We start from the raw sequence: 23,294 nt of genomic DNA, 5'->3' as shown, positions 1-23,294 counted from the left end.
AATACCAGTTCACTCTAAATGCAGGAAGAGGAGAGACTTAGATTAGATGTAAGGAAAAAATTCTTCCATGTGAGGGTGGGGAGGATCTGGCACAGGGTGCCCAGAGAAGCTGTGGCTACCCCATTCCTCTAAGTGTCTAAGGCCAGGCTGGATGGGGCTTGGAGCAACCTGGGATAGTGGAAGTTGTTCCTGCCCATTGAAGAGGGGTTGGAACTTTAAATTTCCTTTCCACCCAAACCATTCCACAGTTTGGAAGAGGGATCTAGGAGAAGAACATGTTTATGCTATGAGTCGATCAGACCCAATGAGATTTTCTTCAGATTGCTATGCACTGCTTGAGCTCATAAGCAAAACCATTTCATGAGCTCTTGTTCCTTGGAGATCAGGAATGGATATAGGTGAATTATTTTATTCTTTTGGGAGAAGCACATTATTCTTAGACAGTGTCATTTTGCTAATAATTGAGTATTTGTTCTCCATGTGTATGAAGATTGTGAATGCATTGACACTCTCTCCCTTGTCAGTCCTTAGTGATCACAAACTCAGCAAAGCGCTCATCTACTGTTGGAGAAATTGTCAACCTCATGTCAGTGGATGCCCAACGTTTCATGGACCTGACGACTTTCCTGAACATGTTGTGGTCTGCACCACTCCAGATATTTCTAGCTTTGTATTTCCTCTGGCAGGTACAGACATTGTCACAATTCATCTAATTAATGTGCAGGCTTTTTCCTTTTTTTTCTTTTTTGTCACTTTGACCTGCCACTGTGTTTTTTACCATCTTAAAGTGTTCTGTCCTGTAGTAAAAGGGTGCTGCACAGCCTCACTTAATGTCTTAATTATTTTGTTCCACTGATAGGCCAGATGGGCATTGGAAACAGAATGTTTCCTTTGTCTTTCCCCCTTCCTTACTTGAGTTTGATGGGCTCAGTCTTGGACTCTTGTTCCCAGTAGTTGATACAAATGAGAGCTTGAGGGTAGTGGTTTAGAGACCAAACCAAACAAAAACCTGGGCGTAGGAAATATTGTGTGTAGAGATTATATCCTGCTACATAATGAAGTTTTGTGCAAGTCAATGTGAGACAAATCTCATCTGGAAAAACCATAATTTTTCATTTGCTACATTGTGACATCGTTTCAGCTTTATTCCAGGTTCAGTTTGAGCGCTGGCTTTCAGACTTGTTTCTGTGCAATTAATGTCTTTTACTGCATAAAACAGTAGCACCAACTTAACCATATTGATTTCAACTCAAAAGCCATTAAATTTCAGCAGCTCTGAATTACTGCTCTGCTGGAAGCTGAGCTCTGGTTACCAGCAGTTTGTATGATTGTAGTCACACTGAGGTACTGGGTTAATTCCATAATTACAGTTCCCTTGGTCAGAGAAAAATCCAGAGAAAGGTTCCTATCACTGATACAATAACAACAATAATAATAGTTATTATTGTTATTTTTTATTGTATTATTATTATTATTCAAAGTGGTCCCTTATTTTTCTGTCTCCTCTTCACAGTTGCTCTGTGGAATCTCAACATTTCACTGGGACAAGTTCAACTTGTCAACATTGATTTCTGTTTCTATCACTTATTGTTGTTTTAGCCCTGACTGTAGGGAACACTTGGGTACAACAACTTACTCTTTCTTTTTAAATCAAGGCTTTAGGGCCTTCTGTGCTGGCTGGAGTTGCTGTGATGGTCTTACTTATCCCATTTAACTCAGCAATAGCAATAAAAACCAGAGCATTCCAGGTAAGGTGGCAGCAGAGAAGGTAATGTTACATGAGTTGGCAGCTGTGCTATGAGAAATGAAGACATCTGGGGTTGTTAATAAGATGCCATTTGCAACAATTTACTTATGAGTAAGAATGTAGTGATATATTAATAACTGTATCATTTTAGCTAATTTTTCCATAGTGAATTGAATGCAATTTAAGGGAAAAAAGCCTTCTGTCATTGAGCCAGTGGCTTCTTCATACCTCTGGAGCAAGCAGCTTTTGGGATTAGCAAGAGGTTTCTTTGCCTCCATGTCCCTTCATCTGGTATTTTCCTCTAGGACTATCTAGAGAAAGGCAAATCAATGCTGTTCTTTAAGCTGCAAATGAATGTTTTCAGAGGTGGCAGCTAAAACCTGACGGTTTGAGTTTTATGCCAAAAACCAGTGTTGATGTTCACTGCTACTTAGCTGGGCCAAATTTCATTTATTATCTTAAGGGAAAATGATCCTTTATTCCTTTCTTTGTAGTCTAGTTCTCTCTAGTCATGGAAAGCTGAAAAAATACCAATATAACAGTGCCCTTTGGCTTTGTGCTAGAAAAAAATCCAACAATTGGCTTCTCCTATGCAACCTATCAGACTGTTTGGAAGATTAAAATAGAAATTAAAAGTCAATCTGTTGGTGTAAAAAAGGTAAGAGTTGGATATAAATTAGGACTTTTAAGCACAGCCTTAGTAACAGTGATATTATTATATGCCTTAAAAAGACATACAGGCATCTCTTGGATGCTGACATGTTAGTAGTAACAATCCTTTTCTCCCTTGCCCATTATAAGATGCATAACTTGCTGTGCTTATGTGTGTGAATTTTGTCTATAAATTTGAGCAGGGATGTTTTTATTTTAATAACTGAATGAAAGACTGTATTTTAATAGATAGGAAAAGAAACCCCTAGAAGTAGCCACAGTTTTCAAGGGATAAGAAATAAAATGTGCAAACAAGGAAGAAAAAAATCTGAAGAAATCAAAGGAAATGATAAGGTAGTATTTTTGTGAAGTGGCTGAATCTTTCTTTAGGATGGTTTAAAAATGTAGCTCTTAAGAGTTAAAATGAGTGGAAGGCTTTTGTACTCTGCTTTCCAGGCATTTCCTTTGATTTCTCGTGTCTCTGGAGGTAGACTAACTTGCACAATAAGCTCATAACAGTCTGCCTTTCTGTAATTACCTTTTGCATCCTCTTCAGAAGTAGCCTGAGGGCTGTGACAGCTGTGAGACACATGTTGAAAACTCTCCTGTAGTCCTGACTGTGACTCTGTCTCCTGTGTTTACCAATAACCCAGGTGGAACAAATGCGATACAAAGACTCCCGCATTAAATTAATGAACGAGATCCTGGGTGGCATCAAGGTGCTGAAGCTCTATGCTTGGGAACCATCCTTTTCAGAAAAGGTCCTGGAGATACGGAAGAATGAGCTGAAAGTTTTGAAAAAATCTGCCTACCTCAACTCTTTGTCCACCTTTGCCTGGATCAGCGCACCCTTCCTGGTAAATTAAATTTTCATGGCTCTCTAAGCTGTACAAGTATACCCTTGAAGGATAAGCCCAAGGCTTTCTGCTTGCTAATGTACATAGAAATAAAATGTAAAGTTTTTGAAGAAATTATTCACATGCTTTGATACAGAGTTCCCTGTTCTCAAAAGCCCTTTTGTTAATCAGTATTAAAGTATTTTGTGATAAAGCCTGCCAGTGAAAGCTGGGAATAGCTGTCAGAGGAGAATTTCCAACCACTTCAAAGTATTTCCCATAACAAATTAAAACTGGAATTTGAAACCTCAGAGAGATCCGTGAATAGCAAAATAAAAGAAACTTTAATTGAGTCAGTCAGGACAACGTCTGTCTTTAGCTCTCATTTCTACCTTCATGTTGCAGTCCTCTACTTGTTTTAGTGAGAGAGGGAGTTGTTAAATTATTCTACAGCTCAAAAAAGATTTAATGTGAAAACTGAAGCCCAAATGATAATGTCACCAACTCTGAAATGCATTTTCCTCAATTTCGTCTTTTCCTCTATTTTCTACTTCAGTGGACTGTGATCTCTTTTGCAGAAAGGGTTTTGGTGAATAAAACCATTCAGATAAGTCCGTGGTCAAAACTATTCCCAGCCAATTTTTCTCGAGATCTAAGGCCCAGCCCTGCAGGAATGATCTGATCAGCCTGGAGATTCTGCCCCTTTTATAGTTCCTTAAAGTCATTGCACTTCCTTCAGTGCACATTCCTCTTCCTGCTCATTGTGACTTTGCTGCACAGGATGATCCTTCCATGGTGGACGGCCCCTGTTATACAGCAAGCCAGCAAATAACTTGGATTTCACTTCCTTTTCTACTGATTAGTGAATCTCGTTTGCTTAGCCTGCAGTTTACAATGGGAAAATTTGCTTGGGTGGAGCTGGAAGAAACCACAACCCGATAGAAGCTTTTCCTTTTTATTTACCCGAGTCCTGTAGTTCACCTCTTGAAAGTCAACTGAATGTAGCCACTAGAAACTTGACAGGTCTTTTATTTTGTGTGCCCTTTTTCTGTACCTACTTGTCCATAGAACTTAACATTTTTAAAGCATGTTGAAAAGGTCAGAAACACAGAATTTTCCCATTTTTTTGGTTGGTACTTTTATTTCCAAGATGCCTATCAGGATTGAGTACTTTTAAAATGTCAGAATATACCAGGCATCTTGCAGTAAACTGCCTTTCTGGCTTTCAGGTAGCACTGACAACATTTGCTGTGTATGTCTCTGTGGATGAGAAGAACATCCTGGATGCAGAAAAGGCTTTTGTCTCTCTGTCCTTATTCAATATCTTGAAGTTTCCCCTCAGTATGCTTCCACAAGTCATTAGCAACATTGCACAGGTAAGGAGGGCCTGGAGCACAGGTTGTTCTGAAAAATTTGAACTGAAAGAACATGAAAAATTTGAACTGAAAGAACATATCCTTGATTTCTGGAATACAGAGATCCCTTGCATATGCCTGTTTTAGCTGCTTTTCCTTTTAATATCCTTTCCTGCTCTCCTGCATTGGAAAGCCTGACATCTTCTGAGTGAGCCTGTGTGAATTTTGCTTTGCTCAGATAAACTCAGCTTGGTGTGAGAAATTTCACAGTTAAAAGCTTGAATCTCAGCATAAGACTCATTGCAGGGGAGGAATGACTCACTGTTCAGGAAGCCCATGGGGGGAAGCTCAAGGCACTGTGCATGCATTCTTTTTCAGTAGTAAGAGCGTTAAGTCCTCATTAAAAGAATGATGAAATAATGCCACATTCTTTTCCTAGACAAGTGTTTCCCTGAAGAGAATTCAGCAGTTCCTGAGTCATGATGAACTTAATCCAAATTGTGTGGAAAAAAAAGTGATTGCACCAGGTAAAGATGTTGATATTTTTCTTAACTATGCAAATGCAGCAGACTTATCTCTGTTGGACTGGTTGAGCCAGGAAAAAAGCCTAAGAGAAAATAACAATGTTAATCTTGAGTTTTAAACAAGGGAAGAAGCTGCTGCTCTGAAAGTGCTTGGTGTTCAGGCTGTGTGGAAATCAGAAAAGTTTCTGGCCATATTTCTGAGCTGGTTGGGCCTGAGTTTGCATCTGCAATGTACCGGATGCTAACAGCACCGAATATGGAATGCATCTGCTGACTATGGACAGCAAGACTTGTTCAAACCTTTCACGCTGCACAAATGCTCAAGAACTTTGTGAACAGTTTTGATTACTTCTGTTCAAAACAGAAGTAGCCCTAAACAGTTGAGCAAGCCAGGTGTGGCAGGCAAAATGCTGCAGAATGTCAAAGTTAATCTGATAAATCAAAGTAAGCAGCATGCAGTGATCTCCTACTGATTTGAAAAGAGTTTCTGAAGTAAAGTTGTGGTGATGCTGAGCAGCACGTGTTGGGAGCAGCCCCACCAGGGCAGGGTGAAGCAGGGCATCTTTTCAGCTCCCTGGATCTGTCAGGTCACAGTCTAGAGCTGAAGTGACAGTCAGTTATTTTCACTCTGAAGAAGCCTGTGCTTCCCATGTTCATGACCTGTGCTTCCCATGCCAGCAGAAAAGGGAAGTGCAGTGTGTGTAAATAAAGATCCCTCTGTCAGCCTGTTCTCAGTTGTGCTGTTATGAGTAACACATTTCCTGCCTCTCTTGTTGTTGTGTTTTTGCCACACAGGCAATGCCATCAGTGTAAGAAATGCGACATTCAGCTGGGGAAAGGAGCTTAAGCCAACGCTGAAAGAGTAAGATTTCTTTGTGCAGTTGCAATACAATGTCTACCTGGTCTCTGGCTCTTGGGAGGCGTGTTTGAAAGCTGTCTGCTAAAAACTATGCATCACATGTCAGTATTTCTTCGCCTTTAAAACATGGAGCTCATGCCTCATGGTCTTTAAGCTTTACAGAACAGGGCTTTAAGGCTTTAACTTCACAGGAACCAGCATAAAATAGTTACCTATTGAAAGACAGGCTCCATAAATTCCTTAAATAGGCATTTTTTAACTGAAGCATTGTATAAATTAGATTGATCTGATGGATTTTGAGGGCAGTTAGGATGTCTGTGTTGGCACCTAGGTGTCCCAGCAGTGGTTACTTGAAGAGGCTTGTGGCAGATTCATCTCTGTGGCAGTGGAAAGGCCATCTTTAGACTGTGGGGGCGAATGTTTTGCACATTTGCCTCCTTGAATGAACAGAAACAAAATTTGCCTGGAAGCATATATACCTTCTGTTATGCATCAGGATATATGTAAATAGAAGTTTGGCTGGATTTCACTAGTGAAAAGCACTTTGGCTGCAAAGAGACTGTGTCTCTTTGTCAGTCATTTTTGTATCAGTTCACCTTCAGGGCTTAAAGTAGTACCTTTGAGAACACAGTGGGGAAAACAGTAAAGGATTTTAATTTGGAAAGTCCTGTTTTTCTTGTGTCATTGTGAATCCTATTTACCAGCACAGGAAATACAGTTCTGAAGTGGTTTGAACATTTTTAGATGGGACATATTCACTCACTACTTTTATGCATTTGCTTTCGGTTTTAAAATCAAACCCCAAAATACTTCTGGAAGATTGTCTGTTTTCAAAATGCTTATTAACTTAATTTGACTTGCTGATGGATTGATACAACACAGCAAAGAGTCTTAGAAGGCTTGTTAACAATCCTACTGCTTTAGCAACCAGCAAGATATATTATGCTGGGTTTTCATTTGCTCCTCAAGTTATGGTTACAGCTGATTGTGTGCAAGAAAGGGAGGAGAAAACCAGTGACCAAACTTTGCTTATTATATCCAGTCAGGCTGTGACTGTGTATTTCAGCCCTGGTTTAAAGACCGCTGATGTCTTTAGTAAGCTAATGTTCAATTAATTTCAAGCTTATTTCCTCCACAGTATAAATATGTTGATCCCCAGTGGTTCTTTGGTTGCCATTGTTGGCCATGTTGGCTGTGGGAAGTCTTCTCTGGTGTCTGCTCTCCTGGGTGAGATGGAAAAGCTGGAAGGAGAAGTGGCTGTGAAGGTTGGTGGTTTTTTATGAAACCATTCAATGATGGTAGGGAAATGTGCTGCTTATGCCTGCCCTTGCCTAGAATGCACCTCAGGCTCCAGAAGGAATTATAGTTGCTCCTCTGGCAGCTTGTCGGCATGTTTGAGTTTTGCCCAGTTTTGTATGAAGTTAGTTTCCTGATTTGATCAGTGATACATGAGCAGTTAGCACACATATACATTTAATGTGAATGTATAGAAACCATATACATGCTGAAGATCTTCCTCAGAGTATGAATTCGTGCTTGTTATGAGTCAGAGATTTTCTCTCTCTTTTTTCTAGGGTTCTGTTGCTTATGTGCCTCAACAAGCCTGGATCCAGAATGCCACACTGAAAGATAACATTTTGTTTGGCCAAGCTCCTAATGAGGAAAAATACCAAGATGCCCTGGAGGCCTGCGCTTTAAAAACTGATCTAGAAGTGCTGCCAGGAGGAGATCAAACTGAGATTGGAGAGAAGGTAAATTTTTTTAGGTAGTTTTTTTTTTTTTCAAGTCAGACCTGCCTGGTGATTCCTGCTCTAGCTAAGGAGAGAACACTGTAAAATCAGCACTTTGTTTGATTTGATCTTCACGATGGCATCCCTGCTACAATCAACACCAAAACATGCAGGGCAGTTGTCTGGAAAGCACTTGACTTGAAAGTTGTCTTAATTTCAGGCTTGTGTGTGTATTGTGGTGCAGAATTACACATCCAGCCCTGGAAGACCAGAGTGCCCTCTGTTTGTCATGAATTGTAAAGGTGCATCTGTCCAGAATCACTGAAGGCCTTCCTTTTCCTGTAGGGATTGAAAGGGAGGGAACAGATGGTTTTGCTTCAAGTGAAAAAAAATTTGATCATCCCTTAACACATTTTAATGAGAAACACTTACATCTGTGTTTACCAACAAAGATATTATTTTTTCATAGGCTACTGAGTCTGAGCTAGAGTACATGAAATGGTGTGGAGATGGGGATTTGTGTATAAAAGGAAATATGTGGAAGATGTTCCAGGTGCCACAGCCCTGCTTTGAAATTTGTGTTTTACATCCTAGTTGACAGTTTCGCTTTTTATTGTTTTGTGTTTTAACAGCTCCCTTTAGGAGCTTATTAAAAAGAGACTTACTGCATCTCCAGTTTGCTGGGTGAGTGGAAAGTTTGGCAATTAGCAGGCAGATCTAGAGGCATTCTGTGCCTGTCTCTGGGTGGGTTGTTTTCTTCAGTGTTTCATGTTTCAATTCAGCACCCAAGTGCTGGGCTGGGTGAGAACCATGAGCAGTCAGAGCTTTTGTGTGACAGATTTGTTCTCTCCTGTCTCCCTCCAGGGCATCAACCTGTCGGGGGGGCAGCGGCAGCGAGTGAGCCTGGCCCGTGCCGTGTACAGCAGCTCGGACATTTTCCTGCTGGACGATCCCCTGTCTGCCGTGGACTCGCACGTGGCCAAGCACATCTTCGACAAAGTCATTGGCCCAGATGGGATCCTGAAGGGAAAGGTAAACTGGGCTTTAGATCCTCTTAAAAACGCACACAAACTCAGGAGCACAGAAGCTGTTTCACCGCCCAGGCCTGAGTGACAGCTCCTTCCTGAGATTCTGTGTGCAGCTGGCAAGGCCTGCACCTCTCCTCACAGCCCGGGCTGTGGCAAAACGCTGCTCACACATGTCCAGAACACTGTGCTCTGGTCAGAACGTGTACAGGCAGAAACCTGCCCTGCCTTTTAAAATCCTTTCTCTATGAGATCTCCATAAAACAAGGCATGTGCTGGAACGTGCACAGGCTGGTAGTGTTAATTGTTGTTTCTTGAGGGCAGCGCAGCCAGGAAGCTGCACCAAATATGGATGTTACACAGGATTTTGGCAACAACAACCCAAACTGCAGTGGTTTTGCTGCACCTTCCACTCCTGCTGCCATCTTCTCAGATCATCTTGAAGCTCAAAAGGGAAGGGCTGCAAAGAAAATCATCATAAGGGAGGGAGGGAATGATAATTCAGTGTGTTTACTTTCCTCTCTGTTTTTGTCAGCAGTAGGAGCAAAGCGACTTCATTTACATCAGGTCAAGCTAATTTGCCTAATGTGGACAGTGTTATTTCACTGTGCATTTCACCTTGACACAATAATTCATTCCCTGTCCCAAAAATGTATTTGGCTTGCTGAGTACTGTCAGTCCCCACAGTGCAAATGAAGGATATGTGTTTTTTTTTCCTTTTCCCTATCCAGACCCGAATCCTGGTAACCCACGGCATTAGCTTCCTACCTCAGGTAGACCATATATTTGTCCTGGTAGATGGCAAAATCTCTGAAATGGGATCTTACCAAGAGCTTCTGAAACAAAACAAGGCCTTTGCAGAATTCCTCCGGAATTATGCACTGGATGAAGACATTGAAGAGGATGAACCAACAAGTACAGTATTATTTTTTCTTAAAACATGTCTTCTGTCAACAAGGTTACAGATACTTTCTCTGTGTAGTGTCCCCTGGTTCTTCATGGCATTTGCCTTTCTGCACTACTGTGAAAATTATTGTCTGTGGCCAGGTCTGTACAACTGAGAAATCTTTTCACTAATTTGTTTCAAAATTTTGTGTGTTTTGTCCTAGAAGAAAGCAATCTTGTCTGAGAAATTATTTTAAACTTGGGAATTTATTTTACAATTAGAAAGGTCAAGCTCAGCAAGAAGACAAAATAGCCAAGAATAAACTGGGCTTGGTATGAAAGGGGCTACCCAGAGTCTGGTGTGTTTTTTCTTTATATGTGATTGTGGTATTTTTCATGTAGCGAAGTCCAAGTGAAATTTTAATCTTGGGTTGCTTTTCAGCTTGGTTTGATTCTGATAAAATGATGCAAGATAAAAGCATTCTGGTGGATGTTTCCCCTGTGTGACAGTGTTCCCATGCCTGTGCACTGCTGCTCTCCAGCCTGGCAGAGGAGCATGCATGGCACCTTCCAGCCACAGCTGAGGCTTGCAGGACTCTTGATGTGACTCCCCCAGCCCAGGCTCATGTCTAGAATGTGCCAAATTAGTGAATTTAGCTAGAACCAACTCTTAACATAGGCAATAGCCTGGCATTCTGATTGGTTAAAGGGATGTGATATAAGTGAGTTTGGCAGTCAACCTACGTCACAAGATGTTTGCAATTTTGTTAGAAGTGATGCACAGAAGGGATATACACAAAGCTAGGGGGGAGCTTATGCATGATGATTTTCCTGGGGGAGCGGGGGTGGGTTTGTTTTCATGGCTCTTCCTTTTTATAGCCACCTTTCTCTGTGCTTTCCTATGACAGAAAATTGAGGTGTGATCTTGTCTTGCAGTGCTGGAGGAGGAAGAAGTGCTGCTGGCTGAAGACACCCTGAGCATCCACACAGACCTGGTTGATAACGAGCCCGTGACAAACGAGGTCCGCAAACAGTTTCTTAGGTAAACATGAGGTCCTTGCTATTCTAGTCTGTGTCTGGGGTAAAAGACATCTTTCAGATGTCAGTCACATTCTGCTTCTCCATCTGGGCTTCAGTTTCCTCAATTTCCTCTCATAAATAAATTGGTTTAGTATCCTTTTAAAAATAAATGTGAACACTCAAGATCAAACATCTATTCCTTCTGTATTCTTTTCAGTCTGAACTGAACTAATTTCTAAAAGCAGCTCTCTGGTTCTTAGATAACACCACTGTGTGTATTTACCCACACAATGGTGAACTGCTGCCAGAAAAATAAACTCCTTGCATTGCACCTTTCCATTGGGAGCCTTGGAAATCTTTGAAGGTTTTTATAATCATACCCATAGACGCTGTCCAGCTACTGCTGATAGGAAAACAGAGAAGCTCAGGGTTTAGTTTGAAATGTCTGCCTTGTCATGAAGCCTCTAAAGCCTTTCCTAAAGAGCTCAGGCTCTGCCACAGCCTTTCTTAGATCCTGTATTTCTGGCATCCCTGAACATGCAGAGAGGTGGAAGAAACATCCACAGCTATGAGTGAGGCTGGTATGGGAACTTAGTGGAAGAGCTGAGAATAAATCCAATTCACTACATCCCAGCCTTGCCTTAGCACTGCCACAATATGCCCTTTTTCTCCTAATGACTCTTCTGTTTTAACTAGGCAACTTAGTGTAGTGTCTTCTGAGGGAGGAGAATGTCCCAACAAAATGTCAACGAAACGAAGAGTCTGTGAGAAGAAGCCAGCAGAGCCTCCTCTTCCAAGAAAAAGTGCTAATGAGAAACTTATTCAGGCTGAAACCACTGAAACAGGCACGGTATGGTTTGATTCCCCCCTCCCCTTTTCTGCCTTTTTTTTTTTTGTTTGAAAAAAAAATCCCCTTTATTTTAACATTAGATCCAGTTCTGTTAAATATGTGCACAAATCACAACTGCAGGCTTTAGGCATTAATCTGGTGACCACTGATCATTCAGATTAGGGATTTTGGCAGAGATTTTGGCACCCAGGTAGCCCTATATACTTAGGAGAACAAAAAAAAAGGAAAAAATAATCTCTTCCAGTTCCCTCCACAGTCACCCAATACTGCAGAGCCCTGCATTCCATCAGCCCTGCCTTTGTCTCGCAGAGCTTTCAGCACTGTTGGTTTTTAAACTGTTTGGCTGCTGCTGAGTCCAGCTGCAGCACTGGGTTACACGAACCAGCAGCCTCTGGGTGCCAGTGAGGCTGCTCTGCCTAAATACTTGCCAACCTCAGTACAGAGCACTTTGTGCTTGTAGGTACAAAGGGGCTGTATTCCTCCTGAGTAGGGCCAGGGAGAGAAATAGGAACAAGAAAAAAGAGAGGATGGTACCACAAAAGTCAAAGAAAGGAACAGAGAGGAGCAGCAGATAGAAGAGGAGCAAGGAGGTTTGATAAAGAAAAAGCCCCTTCCTTCCACTTCAGAAGGCTCAGTGTGTCCTGTTTAGTCTGATGTACATGATCCATGACACAGATCTGCTTTTTCTGTAGATTATTTTAGCCTTCAAAGTCACTAATCAAAAGCACTTGTTCTTTTAATTATTCCTCCTTATGCTTTTTACTAAGCACTGAGTTTTGTCCTGAGTCTCTTTTGCTTCTCTGCCTTTTAGCATGACCTTAGAGACAGCACCTTTACATCTTGCTGTTTATGTTCTTGTTGGATTGCATTAGCATTTGGTACCTCATTTAAGTTGCTGTGAAGACACAGAGTGGAGGCATGTTCAACACTTTTGCTTAAATAGGCCATTTAAAGTTGTCTTGAGTACGATACTCCTGCCAAGTTGCTTCTGCTTCCTGAAAATCTTGGCTCCTATTCTTATTACCCATCTTTTGCTGCTATTTGATCTGGCTTCTTTCTTTCCTTTTTTTTTTCCTTCCCCCTCTGGCATAGTCTTAAAAACTAAAACCCCACAAAAGTAATAAAATATCAATCCTCAACATGGAGGAGAAGAGTATTTCAGAGAGATTTCTGACTTGTTTTGAAAGCCATCATCCTGACAAGGAGCTCAGGCAGATGAACCTTTCTCTGTGGTGTTTAGGAGTTCAGGCAGTTTTGAGTTAGGCTGGTGTCAGAGTGTGTTAAAGTTTTGTCAGCAGTTCCTCTCACAAAGAATGTTTCTATCTCGTAATTCTCTTTAAACTCCTTGTGTGGGTTGCGTAAATCAGCTTTAGTGTGTGATTTTGCAGGTAAAGCTAGCAGTGTTCTGGCAGTACATGAAGGCTATCAGCCCTGTCATTTCTTTGGTGATCTGTTTCCTGTATTGCTGTCAAAATGCTGCTGCCATTGGGGCCAACGTGTGGCTCAGTGACTGGACCAATGAACCGGTGGTAAATGGGACTCAACACAACACAGCCATGAGAATTGGGGTCTACGCTGCCCTGGGCCTCTTGCAAGGTGAGGGCAGGTAAAATCATCATACCCCAACGTTTTGGAATGAGGCGTTAGGTCAGAAAGCCGTGGCACCAGTTGCTAGTGGTCCAAAAGGATGATAAGTTTAGATTACATATTAGGAAGAAATTATTTATTGTGCTGGAGGTGAGACCCTGACACAGGATGCTCAGAGAAGCTGTGGCTGCCCCATCCCAAGGCCAGGTTGGATGGATTTCTGAGCAGCCTGGGATAGTGGTGGTGGGGTTGGAACTGGGTGATCTTATAGGCCTCTTCCAACCCAAACCATTCTATGATTCTATGAAAATTGCCCCACAGCTCCTATCCGAAGCAAGAAAGCTGATGTAACCTGGAGCTACACAGTCTGAGCTCAGCCCAACACTTTTAATTTTGTTGTGAAGCTCTTGAAGGGGCTGAACAGGTGATGTGGAAGCTTGAGAGAGGCAAGTTGGAAAGAAAACATGAACATTTCAGTGCAGAAGGGGATGAAGGGCTGGGGTGAAGTTGTAACATTAGGACATCATGGAGGATTGTGGAAAACAGCAGGAAGATGGTTATGTGTCTGTTTTCCATAGAGAGGATGGTGAATCCTGTGGATGTTCCTGTGCCTTAGGCAGCAGTGGATGCAATGCTGATGTGCACAGGAAGAGAGGGTGGGCAGGAAATAAAGTGAAGTAAAACAAGCTTGGATCACAACAGGAACTGCCAAGGGTCAGGGAAGCTGTGAATCATGGACATCATGGGATAACACATCTGCTCCTCACCTGCCAGGGCTCATAGTGCTGATCAGCACCTTCACCCTGGCTATGGGGGGCATCAATGCTGCCCGGACCCTCCATGCTGCACTGCTGGAGAACAAATTCCACACCCCACAGTCATTCTATGACACCACCCCGACCGGGCGCATCATCAACCGCTTCTCCAAGGACATCTACATCATTGATGAGGTCATCCCACACACCATCATAATGTTCCTGGGGACATTCTTCACCTCCTTGTCCACCATGATCGTTATCATAGCGAGCACTCCACTCTTTGCTGTGGTTATAGTCCCACTGGCAATTCTCTACTTCTTTGTTCAGGTAACTGGAAAAATGTGTGACAACTATTGCAATTATTCCATTCCTTTTCTTTTTAGGGAAAACAACATTGATTTGTGGGTTAAATGGAAATACCTGAAGTAGCTATGTGTTTACATAAACAAAACATTATTTACTTTTTTCAGAAAAAGAAATGTCCTGCAAGATGTGGCCATAAAACAGATAGGCATAAACTTTTTTAGCTTTTAAGTAATAAAAAGTAACCTTACTGCTAGAGCCAGCACTGCAGTGCATGCCAATATATTAAATGTGGATATATTTGACATACTGAAAAGTTTTCAAAGTAGTTAGGAATTAAAATGTTGCAAATAGAAAGCATCAATTTTATTGATTTCTGAGCCATAGTCAAGCTTATTTTGCAGACTGTAAATAGAGACCTGATAATGGAGGTGCAAATGCACAATTTGTTTTCTTGGAAAATGAGGTTCCTACAAATGGATTCATTCTGCTTGATTATATTAACTAAATTTAAAGGCACATAGATAAATTCAACTTTCAGTCTATAGAAACTGCAGTTACCCAATACTCTTGTGGAATGATGTAAAGGTAACTTTCTTGATATTTTTCTTAATTTTGGACAATATTTTAGAGGGTTGAAGTGCATTAGTAGCAATCTCCTTTAAATCTTTAACCTAAGAAATTCTTCACTGTTAATTTAAAAAGTGAAAGTATTTCATGAACCTTTCAATTTCCTGTGAAAAATGGCAGCGATTCTATGTGGCAACCTCCCGCCAGCTGAAGCGCCTGGAGTCTGTGAGCAGATCCCCCATCTACTCCCACTTCTCAGAGACTGTGTCAGGGGCCAGTGTTATCAGAGCCTACAGGAGAGTGAAGGCCTTCGTGGACATCAGTGATCTGAAGGTAGATGAAAATCAGAAGAGTTATTATCCTGGCGTTGTGTCAAACAGGTAAAACATAATTTCTTGTTTCCACTTAGATAACCCTGTTTGTACAATTGGTCCGAGGCAACCTTTTCCCACACTCTTTACCCCTGCATTCTTCCCAGGTGGCTGGGCATCCGAGTTGAGTTTGTGGGGAACTGCATTGTCCTTTTTGCTGCCCTTTTTGCTGTGATTGGTAGGAACAGCCTGAATGCTGGCCTGGTGGGACTGTCAGTGTCCTATGCGTTACAGGTACATGTTACAGCTTTATTGGGGGGGTGAACATTTTTGCATATGATATGGATATATTTCCAGTAATCTAAGTGCTTGCTAAAGCTGGAGTTAATAAGGAAATAATTAAAATGAGTAGTGGGATGTTTGGAAAACAGAGATTCATACTGGATGCTGAAATCATCAGCAAGCTCACATGAAGGAGGATCTCAGGGCACTTTGGGAGCATCAAGGCTGTGCTGCACCCCAGCACCCTCAAGGGTGGTGCATGGGAGTGCCAGAACATGAGTAAGTGCCAGAACATCAAGAACAGACCATTTGAGCAGTGTGGCTTAATGTGTTGTGCATCAATCCTGCTGTGCAGCACATTGGTGTGTCCAGGTAATTACAGGCAGATCAGTGGAACTTATAATTAGACAAGGCAAACTGTAGTGACCCAGGCTGTGGAGAATGTAGCAGATTTAATGGCCTCACTCTTGCCAGAAGCGTTTTAGATACCCTGAAAGTGCAAAGTTGCTATTAGCAGTTTTCCAGTGAAACACATGATTTGGGGAATGACTTCCTTCCAGCTTTTTTTGAAGGGGCAAGTGTTAAATCAGCAAAGCATCATCATAATCTTCTTCATGTAAGCACTTGATAATCTGTATATTTCTTGTCCCAGTAACTGTATTAACTTTAATGCAAAGGTAATTATCTCATTTGTAGCATTAATGTGAATCCATGTCTTAATAGCAGTGTCTGCTTTTGTTGGAGGTTTTTGGGGTTAGGTTTTTCTGTGGCTTTTTTGGGGGGTTTTTGGTGTTTTGTTCGTGCTGGGGTTTTGTTTGTTTTGAGAGGGTTGTTTTGGGGGGAGTTGTTTTGGTTTTGTTGGGGGGGTTGTTTGTTTTGAAGCTTTGTTTTGTTTTGTTTGTTTTAGTTTTGTGGTTTTTTATTATATGTGTTGTTCCTCTGAGGGTGATATTTTGTTCCTTGTCTTCCCCAAGGTGACCGTGTCTCTGAATTGGATGGTCCGAATGACTTCTGAACTTGAAACCAATATTGTGGCTGTGGAAAGAATAAAAGAGTATTCAGAAACTGAAACAGAGGTCAGCTACCACGAGTCCAGCATGCTCAGCAACAAGATGAAAATTTTAATGCACGCATGTACATGGTCCTTCTTGAGGCTCTTGAGATGGTTCCTGCTCTGAGAGTTATCATTTAACCTGAACAAATGTCATGCTCTGAACTGTAATTTATTCTATCACAGCTCCAAATTATTATTGCTGTCATGCAGCCTGTGCTTAGCATGTCATTTTCTGCTGCTGTGAGTGGCTATAGCACAGGAGATGAGTTTCACATCAGAATATTGGTCCCTTTGTGTTTGAAGAGTTTGATGCACAGTCTCCCCTGTGTGGCTGGTGCCATGGTCCTGCTCATGAGCAGAGCTGCAGTACAATTATCAGGTCTTACACACGTTTTCAATAGTACTTCTATTTAATCAACCTAATCAGTCCTCACCTCCCATGAGAAAACATCTCTAGGTTCACTGTACTGCTAATCATCCAATTGCCTACCTTTGCTGCCAAAGACTTCTGAAGCTGGCAGATGGAGCTGTGCCAGGAAAGCTGCTCTCTGGACCCACTGGTTTGTTAGTCCTATGTGCACACTAAGAATTAAGAAATGGAGGAGACCTGCAGTAAACAGTTCTGCAGATCAAATATTTAACCTGGAACAAAAAAGGCAGCTAGACAAGATGTGTGATAGGTGTTATAAACCCTAGCTTGAGCTGGCAGAAAACTGACAGTGTTCTGTTAAAGCTGATGGGAAAATATTCATATCCATTGAGGATTCATCCCTCTGTGCTCAGGGTTTTTTCCTGTTAACTTCACAACAAAGACAAATGGGTGGATACTTAGGACCCCATGTTTTTTCCTCATTATTATAAATTTATTTGATCATGGAGATTTCATTTACCAGATAAAATGCTTTTATCTGAGCTTGAATTATTTTTTCTCAAGCCTATGTGAGGCATTTCTGACTTCTGTTTTCCTCAGGCTCCCTGGATCATTGAGGGCAAGAGTCCTCCGGAAAACTGGCCATCCAAGGGAGACCTGGAGTTTGTGAATTATTCAGTGAGGTACAGGAAGGGCCTAGATCTGGTGCTGAAGGATCTAAACCTCCAAGTGCATGGTGGGGAGAAGGTGAGTTACCAGCTGAATGTCTGCTAGAACTTTGCTCTGGGCCTCCGGTGACAGATGTGGAGTAGAGGAGAGGGTCCAGAGGAACACTGATGCCAGTGCAGGAGCCAGCAGTGACACCTGTGTGTCCATGTGCCAGCATCCTCCTGGCTGGAAAGCAGTAGAGTGAATTGCATGGCACTTTCTGGACTTTCCAGTTCACTTGGCAACAGGCTCCCATACGCCATGTAGGAGGCACCAATGCAAGTGACAAAAATTCAGTGACAAGAATGCTTTTCTTAAGTGTGCAGATGGGAAAAGGAATTCCAGCTTTTTCTTGTCTTTGACTTCCCCTGTGAAATTTTTGGCATGGAAGGAAATGACATTCTTTGCTTCCTTAATCAGGAAATTGCCTTTATTCTGGGAGATTCATTTCTTCATGCTTTGATGGAAAGTTCTGAGGTTTGCCTGCTGGAGACAGAATAATTAGCATGGGAAAGTCCTTTCCTGAACAAGCTGTTGCTAAAAAATAGAATTGCCCTTATTCTAAGCAGACAGGATGACAGCATCCTTCTGGCATGGAAATACATGTGCTTACCATGAAGTAGGAATTGCCTTAGAGAGCCTTTATTTCTTGTCCTTGGGTGCCTGGACCTACCATGGGTCTCCCAAATCACCCAAAGTTATGTAGGATGGCTCTAGGCCTGTGTTATTCATTGTATTCATGACATGTGATATTTATATGGAATATCATTCCAATTACAGGAATGGCAATAAGTACATCACAGTGTACCCAGGGTTTGTAGGGAAGGATGGAACATTCTTTCTTAGATTCAGATCTTCAGTCAAACCTCTTAGAACAATCTTGGGGGGTTGTTGGGGAGTTTTTTGTTGGGTGTTGTTTTCTTCTTAACTATGTGCTTTGTTGTTAAACCTGCAATTTGTTGTAGATTGGAATTGTTGGCAGAACTGGTGCAGGGAAGTCCTCCATGACGCTCTGCCTCTTTAGGATCCTGGAAGCTGTAAAAGGGGAAATTAAAATTGATGGCGTGAAAATTTCAGAGATTGGTCTCCATGACCTTCGATCAAGGCTAACAATTATTCCTCAGGTACTGTTTCTGTGTGTCACAATGAAGGACTATTTTCTAGCAGCTTAACAAACCATAAATAATGGTTTATCCAAAGAGGAAAATGTTTTGTTGCACTCAGAAAATTGTTTCAGAAAATCAAACTATTTATACTTTCACTGGTTCCATCCTGCCACCTTATAAGCTGGGTGATAAAAAAGGATTTAGAATAAACCATCTTTAGAGCTGAAAGTTGGGTTTGAACTGTATGATGTAAAGTATTTTCAGAGAGGATGGGATTGGGAGGTAGCCTACCTGCGATACAATGGACACATCAAAGCAGCAGCCCAGTACAGTATCTGTACTTAAAACAGCTAAAGCACTTGTCTAATGAAAATTGGTTTTATATCTAGGATCCTGTCCTTTTTTCTGGAACACTGAGGATGAACCTGGATCCATTTAATAAGTATTCAGATGAAGAAATATGGAAAGCACTTGAACTGTCTCATTTGAAGAGGTTTGTCAGCAGTCAGCCATCCATGCTGGACTATGAGTGCTCAGAGGGTGGAGAGAATCTTAGGTAAGGAATGCCTTGACTAGAGCGTACACTGAGCTGTCATTCAGCTGTGACAGTGGGTGACACCTTGGCACAGGCTAACATTGGTCTGTCATATCTGAAATTATTCAGGCACCTGTTTCTGTTCCAAGAAAGCCACCAATGTTCAAACGTTTGCCTCCCCTTTTGCCTCTGCCACAAATGATCTGATTCCTCTCCCAAACCCAAATCCCATCTTGTCAGAAAGAAGTTTTAGGATTGCAGGATATTAGGGACAGGCAGCCCCTTAAACACATTCTGGTAGGAAGGGAAATGCCATGATAACATTACTGCTGTGCTGAGTAAGAGTTCTCTGCCTGACACTTCAGCAATGTTTATTTTCCATTACTGTTTGAAAGGCCCATGAAGACATGACTGGGGATGATAAAATGCCATGTTCTGATATGCTTCATTGGCTTCTGAGGCTGTGGTGTCACCAGATTGCCTGTGATGAATGTTTGGCTCCTTCCTCATGGTGCACACACTCGGAGATCTGAGTCTGGGCTATGTTTGTGGCAAGGGAGGAAGTCTGGGTTGCTCAGATACATGTATATATTTTATTTTTTACGGTAGAAAGGACTTGCAGCCTCATAACATTTTCTTTTCCTTTTTATTTTCTTTTTCCTAAGTTTGCATATGCTCAGTGTTATCAGAACTATGAGTGTTTCTTAAAGCTTGGGCAGAAACGTTGTCATTAGCTGCCCTGGCTTTTGTCACAGTGATAAAAGGTACATTTGGTGGCTCTGCCAGCATAGGGCCAGGCAGTAAGTGATCCTATCACAGTTAGGGTAGGTATGCTGCAGCCGGCATGTGTGAGCTATGGGGCTGACAGAACAGACAGCTTGCAAAATATTTCAGGGGTTTTTGGGTAACACTGTGAGTGAGCTGCTGAGCACAAGTGGCTGTGAGCAGTGGGGAGCTGGGCTCACTGAAAGGCTGTGTGTGCTTGCAGTGTGGGCCAGAGGCAGCTCGTGTGCCTGGCCAGAGCTCTCCTGCGCAAGACCAGGATCCTGATCCTGGATGAAGCCACGGCCGCCATCGACCTGGAGACCGACGACCTCATCCAGATGACCATTCGGACACAGTTTGTGGACTGCACAGTGCTGACCATTGCACACAGGCTGAACACAATCATGGACTACACCAGGTGAGATCTCTGAGCAGCGCGTGGTGGGCTCATGGGTTTGCTGGGGATGTGAAGCAGCACTTCAAGGGGTCTGGTTTGGCTCTAGAGATGAGCACTGCTTCTCTTGTTGGGCAATGTGTAAGCAATGGTGTGCTGTATCATCCCAGAATTTCCAGCCCTGACTTTGCCTCTGTTGGCATAGGAAACAGGTTCTATATTCAGAAACCAGAGCTGTGTAGGGGACACTGCCCAGGGACACTCCTGAGACTGTCTGGAAGCTTATGGAACCTTGTTAAACCAGCAGCTGCTGTAACTTCTTCACTAACAGCATACCATTTTAATTACTTGAAAATATATTAGTATTCTTCATGAGCTTTTATCTCCTTGGCTTTCTGGAACTATAGTCTCAGTTCCAGATGCTTTGTTTCCTTCTTCTTGCCCCTGGGAGACAGTGACTGTCCTGTGACTTTTTTTGTCAAGCAGCAGCTCAGGGAGAATGTTTATCATCTATTGTGTTTTAACATGTGAAAATAATTGAGGAAAACAAAAGCAAGGCAAAGATTAGAGAAGTTTGCTTTGTGACACAAACAGGTATTTTTTATTTATTGCATTCCTTGTGAGGAATTTTCTGATACATCTTTCCCCCCACACCATCTTTTGTTTTGTACAGGGTTCTTGTTCTAGACAACGGGACCATAGCTGAATTTGACACACCTGCAAACCTTATAGCAGCAAAAGGTATCTTCTACAGTATGGCCAAAGATGCTGGACTGGCATGAAGAGAAGACCCCTTGGGTTTTGGTTTGGTGTTTTTTTTAATATTACTGTCTTGTCACAAAAGTGACTTGTGAATGTACTGTAATTTACAAAACAGTTTTTGTAGTCAACTCAACTTGTGATATGTGAACAAAGAATTTTACAATTATAAGGATCAGGAAGTGAATTTTACATTTTAAAATATTTTCTATATACATAAAGTATTTTATTACATGTTTTTTTTTTCCAAAGAATGACAAATATTCCACCAAGAAAATGCATGTACCACAGCACAATTATGTACTGCATTCAGGTTTGTAATTAGTAAATTATATTAATGGTATGAATTACACCTGAGTTGTGTGTTTTCTGCATAAGGATTCATAGGATTTGAAGTGAAAAGACAGGCCTAGTTAAGCTGACTCAGCGGAGTAACAGTGAAATGCTGTGTAACCTCTGAGAAGTTCCAACTTCTTCCTTTGAATATTTCCCCCAGAACAAGGGAGTCCTTGGGACCTTTAGGATCTGTGTCCAGGGCAACTTTGGCATTATAAAATTCCTCTTCAGCCTAAGGAGCAACATGTATTTAAAGCTAAACCTACAAATAGCTTCATGTAAAACATTAACTACACAGATTTTTTCCAAATCAGTAGATCCCACACAAGCTCACAGGGACACGATTGGACCAGAGGTATGAGAAGTTTGCTGTATGTCTTTGGGTAAGAAGTCACTAAGAGTAAGTCTTCAATTAAGCTAAACGTGCCTGCTGAGACAGGTGTGTATTTAGTTTATCTTGTTCAACACTTAATCATCTGAAATAATGGGTGATTTGTTTTGCAGAAATAATTACCTATTTTATTATTGATAACCAGGCCTCTTCAGATAAAAGGAGGCCTGTGTTCAAACTGCATTTGCTGCTAGAATCTGCTAGAACCTCTTTTGCTTTAGTTGTTTGTGTCTTACAGTAAGCACTCCAGAAAACCACCCAGCAAGAAAAAGTTCCTATGTTTTACCAGAAGGAAAGTGCAGAAAAATTTTGAGAAGACAAAAATAATAATTTGTTAATTCTTACAAATTATACTTCTTAAATAGAAACCCAAATCTGCCGCCAAGCATTTATTAGACATTAACATTTCCTATTTCAGAGCACAAAGTAATGAATTATTTATCACACACAGAATGTAATGGTTATACACTGATGAGATTGGAGAGTGTTAATAGTATCTTCCTGGTATAAACTGCACAAGGTATAAAAATATTCCTGGGAATGCATATATAGGGATCAGCACATGTGCAAGTTTGCTGTCCAAGAGATGAGCTTTTCTTTAGGGGGGTCTTACTGGTTAACTCTGAGCCCAATGCCTGAACCATCCTGTGCTGGGGAGAAGGCAGCAGCCAGGGTGACATGAGGAATGACAATTTTATGATTCCATTACAGAGAGCTTAATATGCCACCAACAACCAGGTATAAAACAGATATTGTCAATGACTGGAACTATGTTTGACCTCTGGCACTTTGCAGAAGAGGCTTTTTCAGTGTGACAAAACCCTCTGTATTCACCTGGGGAGACTGAGCTTCAGTGTGGTGACTGGGCACAAAGAGGATTCAGGTGACAGCAGGGATCTGTGAGAGCTGGCAGAGCCCCGGCCCGGCCTGACGGCGGGTAGGGAGCTCCCTCTGGTGTGCTCAGTGCCTGAGTTCAAGCGCTGGGAGCAGCGGGCCTGGGGGCGCCCTGGGGACAGCTCCCACCGCATTGGGGTGACACGGGCAGCGCTGACCCGCACTGGGGTGACACGGGCGGCGCTGACCCGCACTGGGGTGACACGGGCGGCTCTGACCCGCACTGGGGTGACACGGGCAGCGCTGACCCGCACTGGGGTGATACAGGCAGCTCTGACCCGCACTGGGGTGACACGGGCGGTGCTGACCCGCACTGGGGTGACACGGGCAGCTCTGACCCGCACTGGGGTGACACGGGCGGCTCTGACCCGCACTGGGGTGACACGGGCAGCTCTGACCCGCATTGGAGTGACACGGGCAGTGCTGACCCGCACTGGGGTGACACGGGTGGCTCTGACCCGCACTGGGGTGACACGGGCGGCTCTGATCCGCACTGGGGTGACACGGGCGGCTCTGACCCGCACTGGGGTGACACGGGCGGCTCTGACCCGCACTGGGGTGACACGGGCGGCGCTGACCCGCACTGGGGTGACACGGGCGGCGCTGACCCGCACTGGGGGGACACGGGCGGCTCTGACCCGCACTGGGTGACACGGGCGGCGCTGACCCACATTGGGTGACACGGGCGG

At 42.6% G+C, this 23,294-nt stretch overlaps 1 protein-coding gene across 2 annotated transcripts in view; it reads left to right on the top strand.

Annotated features, from left to right (window-relative positions):
• ABCC3 (ATP binding cassette subfamily C member 3) overlaps positions 1–21,251 on the top strand; it is a 46,904-nt gene extending 25,653 nt beyond the window's left edge. For both annotated transcript variants that reach the window (XM_064728593.1, XM_064728594.1), the window contains 22 exons: positions 525–686; positions 1,656–1,748; positions 3,052–3,255; positions 4,464–4,610; positions 5,029–5,116; positions 5,909–5,975; positions 7,111–7,237; positions 7,547–7,723; positions 8,567–8,734; positions 9,459–9,642; positions 10,549–10,654; positions 11,329–11,482; positions 12,871–13,078; positions 13,844–14,154; positions 14,881–15,080; positions 15,179–15,305; positions 16,268–16,369; positions 17,318–17,464; positions 18,391–18,549; positions 18,921–19,087; positions 20,055–20,249; positions 20,899–21,251. In XM_064728593.1, the coding sequence (XP_064584663.1) occupies positions 525–686; positions 1,656–1,748; positions 3,052–3,255; positions 4,464–4,610; positions 5,029–5,116; positions 5,909–5,975; positions 7,111–7,237; positions 7,547–7,723; positions 8,567–8,734; positions 9,459–9,642; positions 10,549–10,654; positions 11,329–11,482; positions 12,871–13,078; positions 13,844–14,154; positions 14,881–15,080; positions 15,179–15,305; positions 16,268–16,369; positions 17,318–17,464; positions 18,391–18,549; positions 18,921–19,087; positions 20,055–20,249; positions 20,899–21,007 (3,402 nt within the window). In that variant the 3' untranslated portion in view covers positions 21,008–21,251. The remainder of the gene's footprint in view (positions 1–524; positions 687–1,655; positions 1,749–3,051; positions 3,256–4,463; positions 4,611–5,028; positions 5,117–5,908; positions 5,976–7,110; positions 7,238–7,546; positions 7,724–8,566; positions 8,735–9,458; positions 9,643–10,548; positions 10,655–11,328; positions 11,483–12,870; positions 13,079–13,843; positions 14,155–14,880; positions 15,081–15,178; positions 15,306–16,267; positions 16,370–17,317; positions 17,465–18,390; positions 18,550–18,920; positions 19,088–20,054; positions 20,250–20,898) is intronic.
• Positions 21,252–23,294: the final 2,043 nt, after the last annotated feature.

The sequence above is a fragment of the Zonotrichia leucophrys genome, chromosome 18, assembly GCF_028769735.1.
Source record: "Zonotrichia leucophrys gambelii isolate GWCS_2022_RI chromosome 18, RI_Zleu_2.0, whole genome shotgun sequence".
NCBI lineage: Eukaryota > Metazoa > Chordata > Aves > Passeriformes > Passerellidae > Zonotrichia > Zonotrichia leucophrys.
This window is presented reverse-complemented; position numbering and strand designations above follow the sequence as displayed.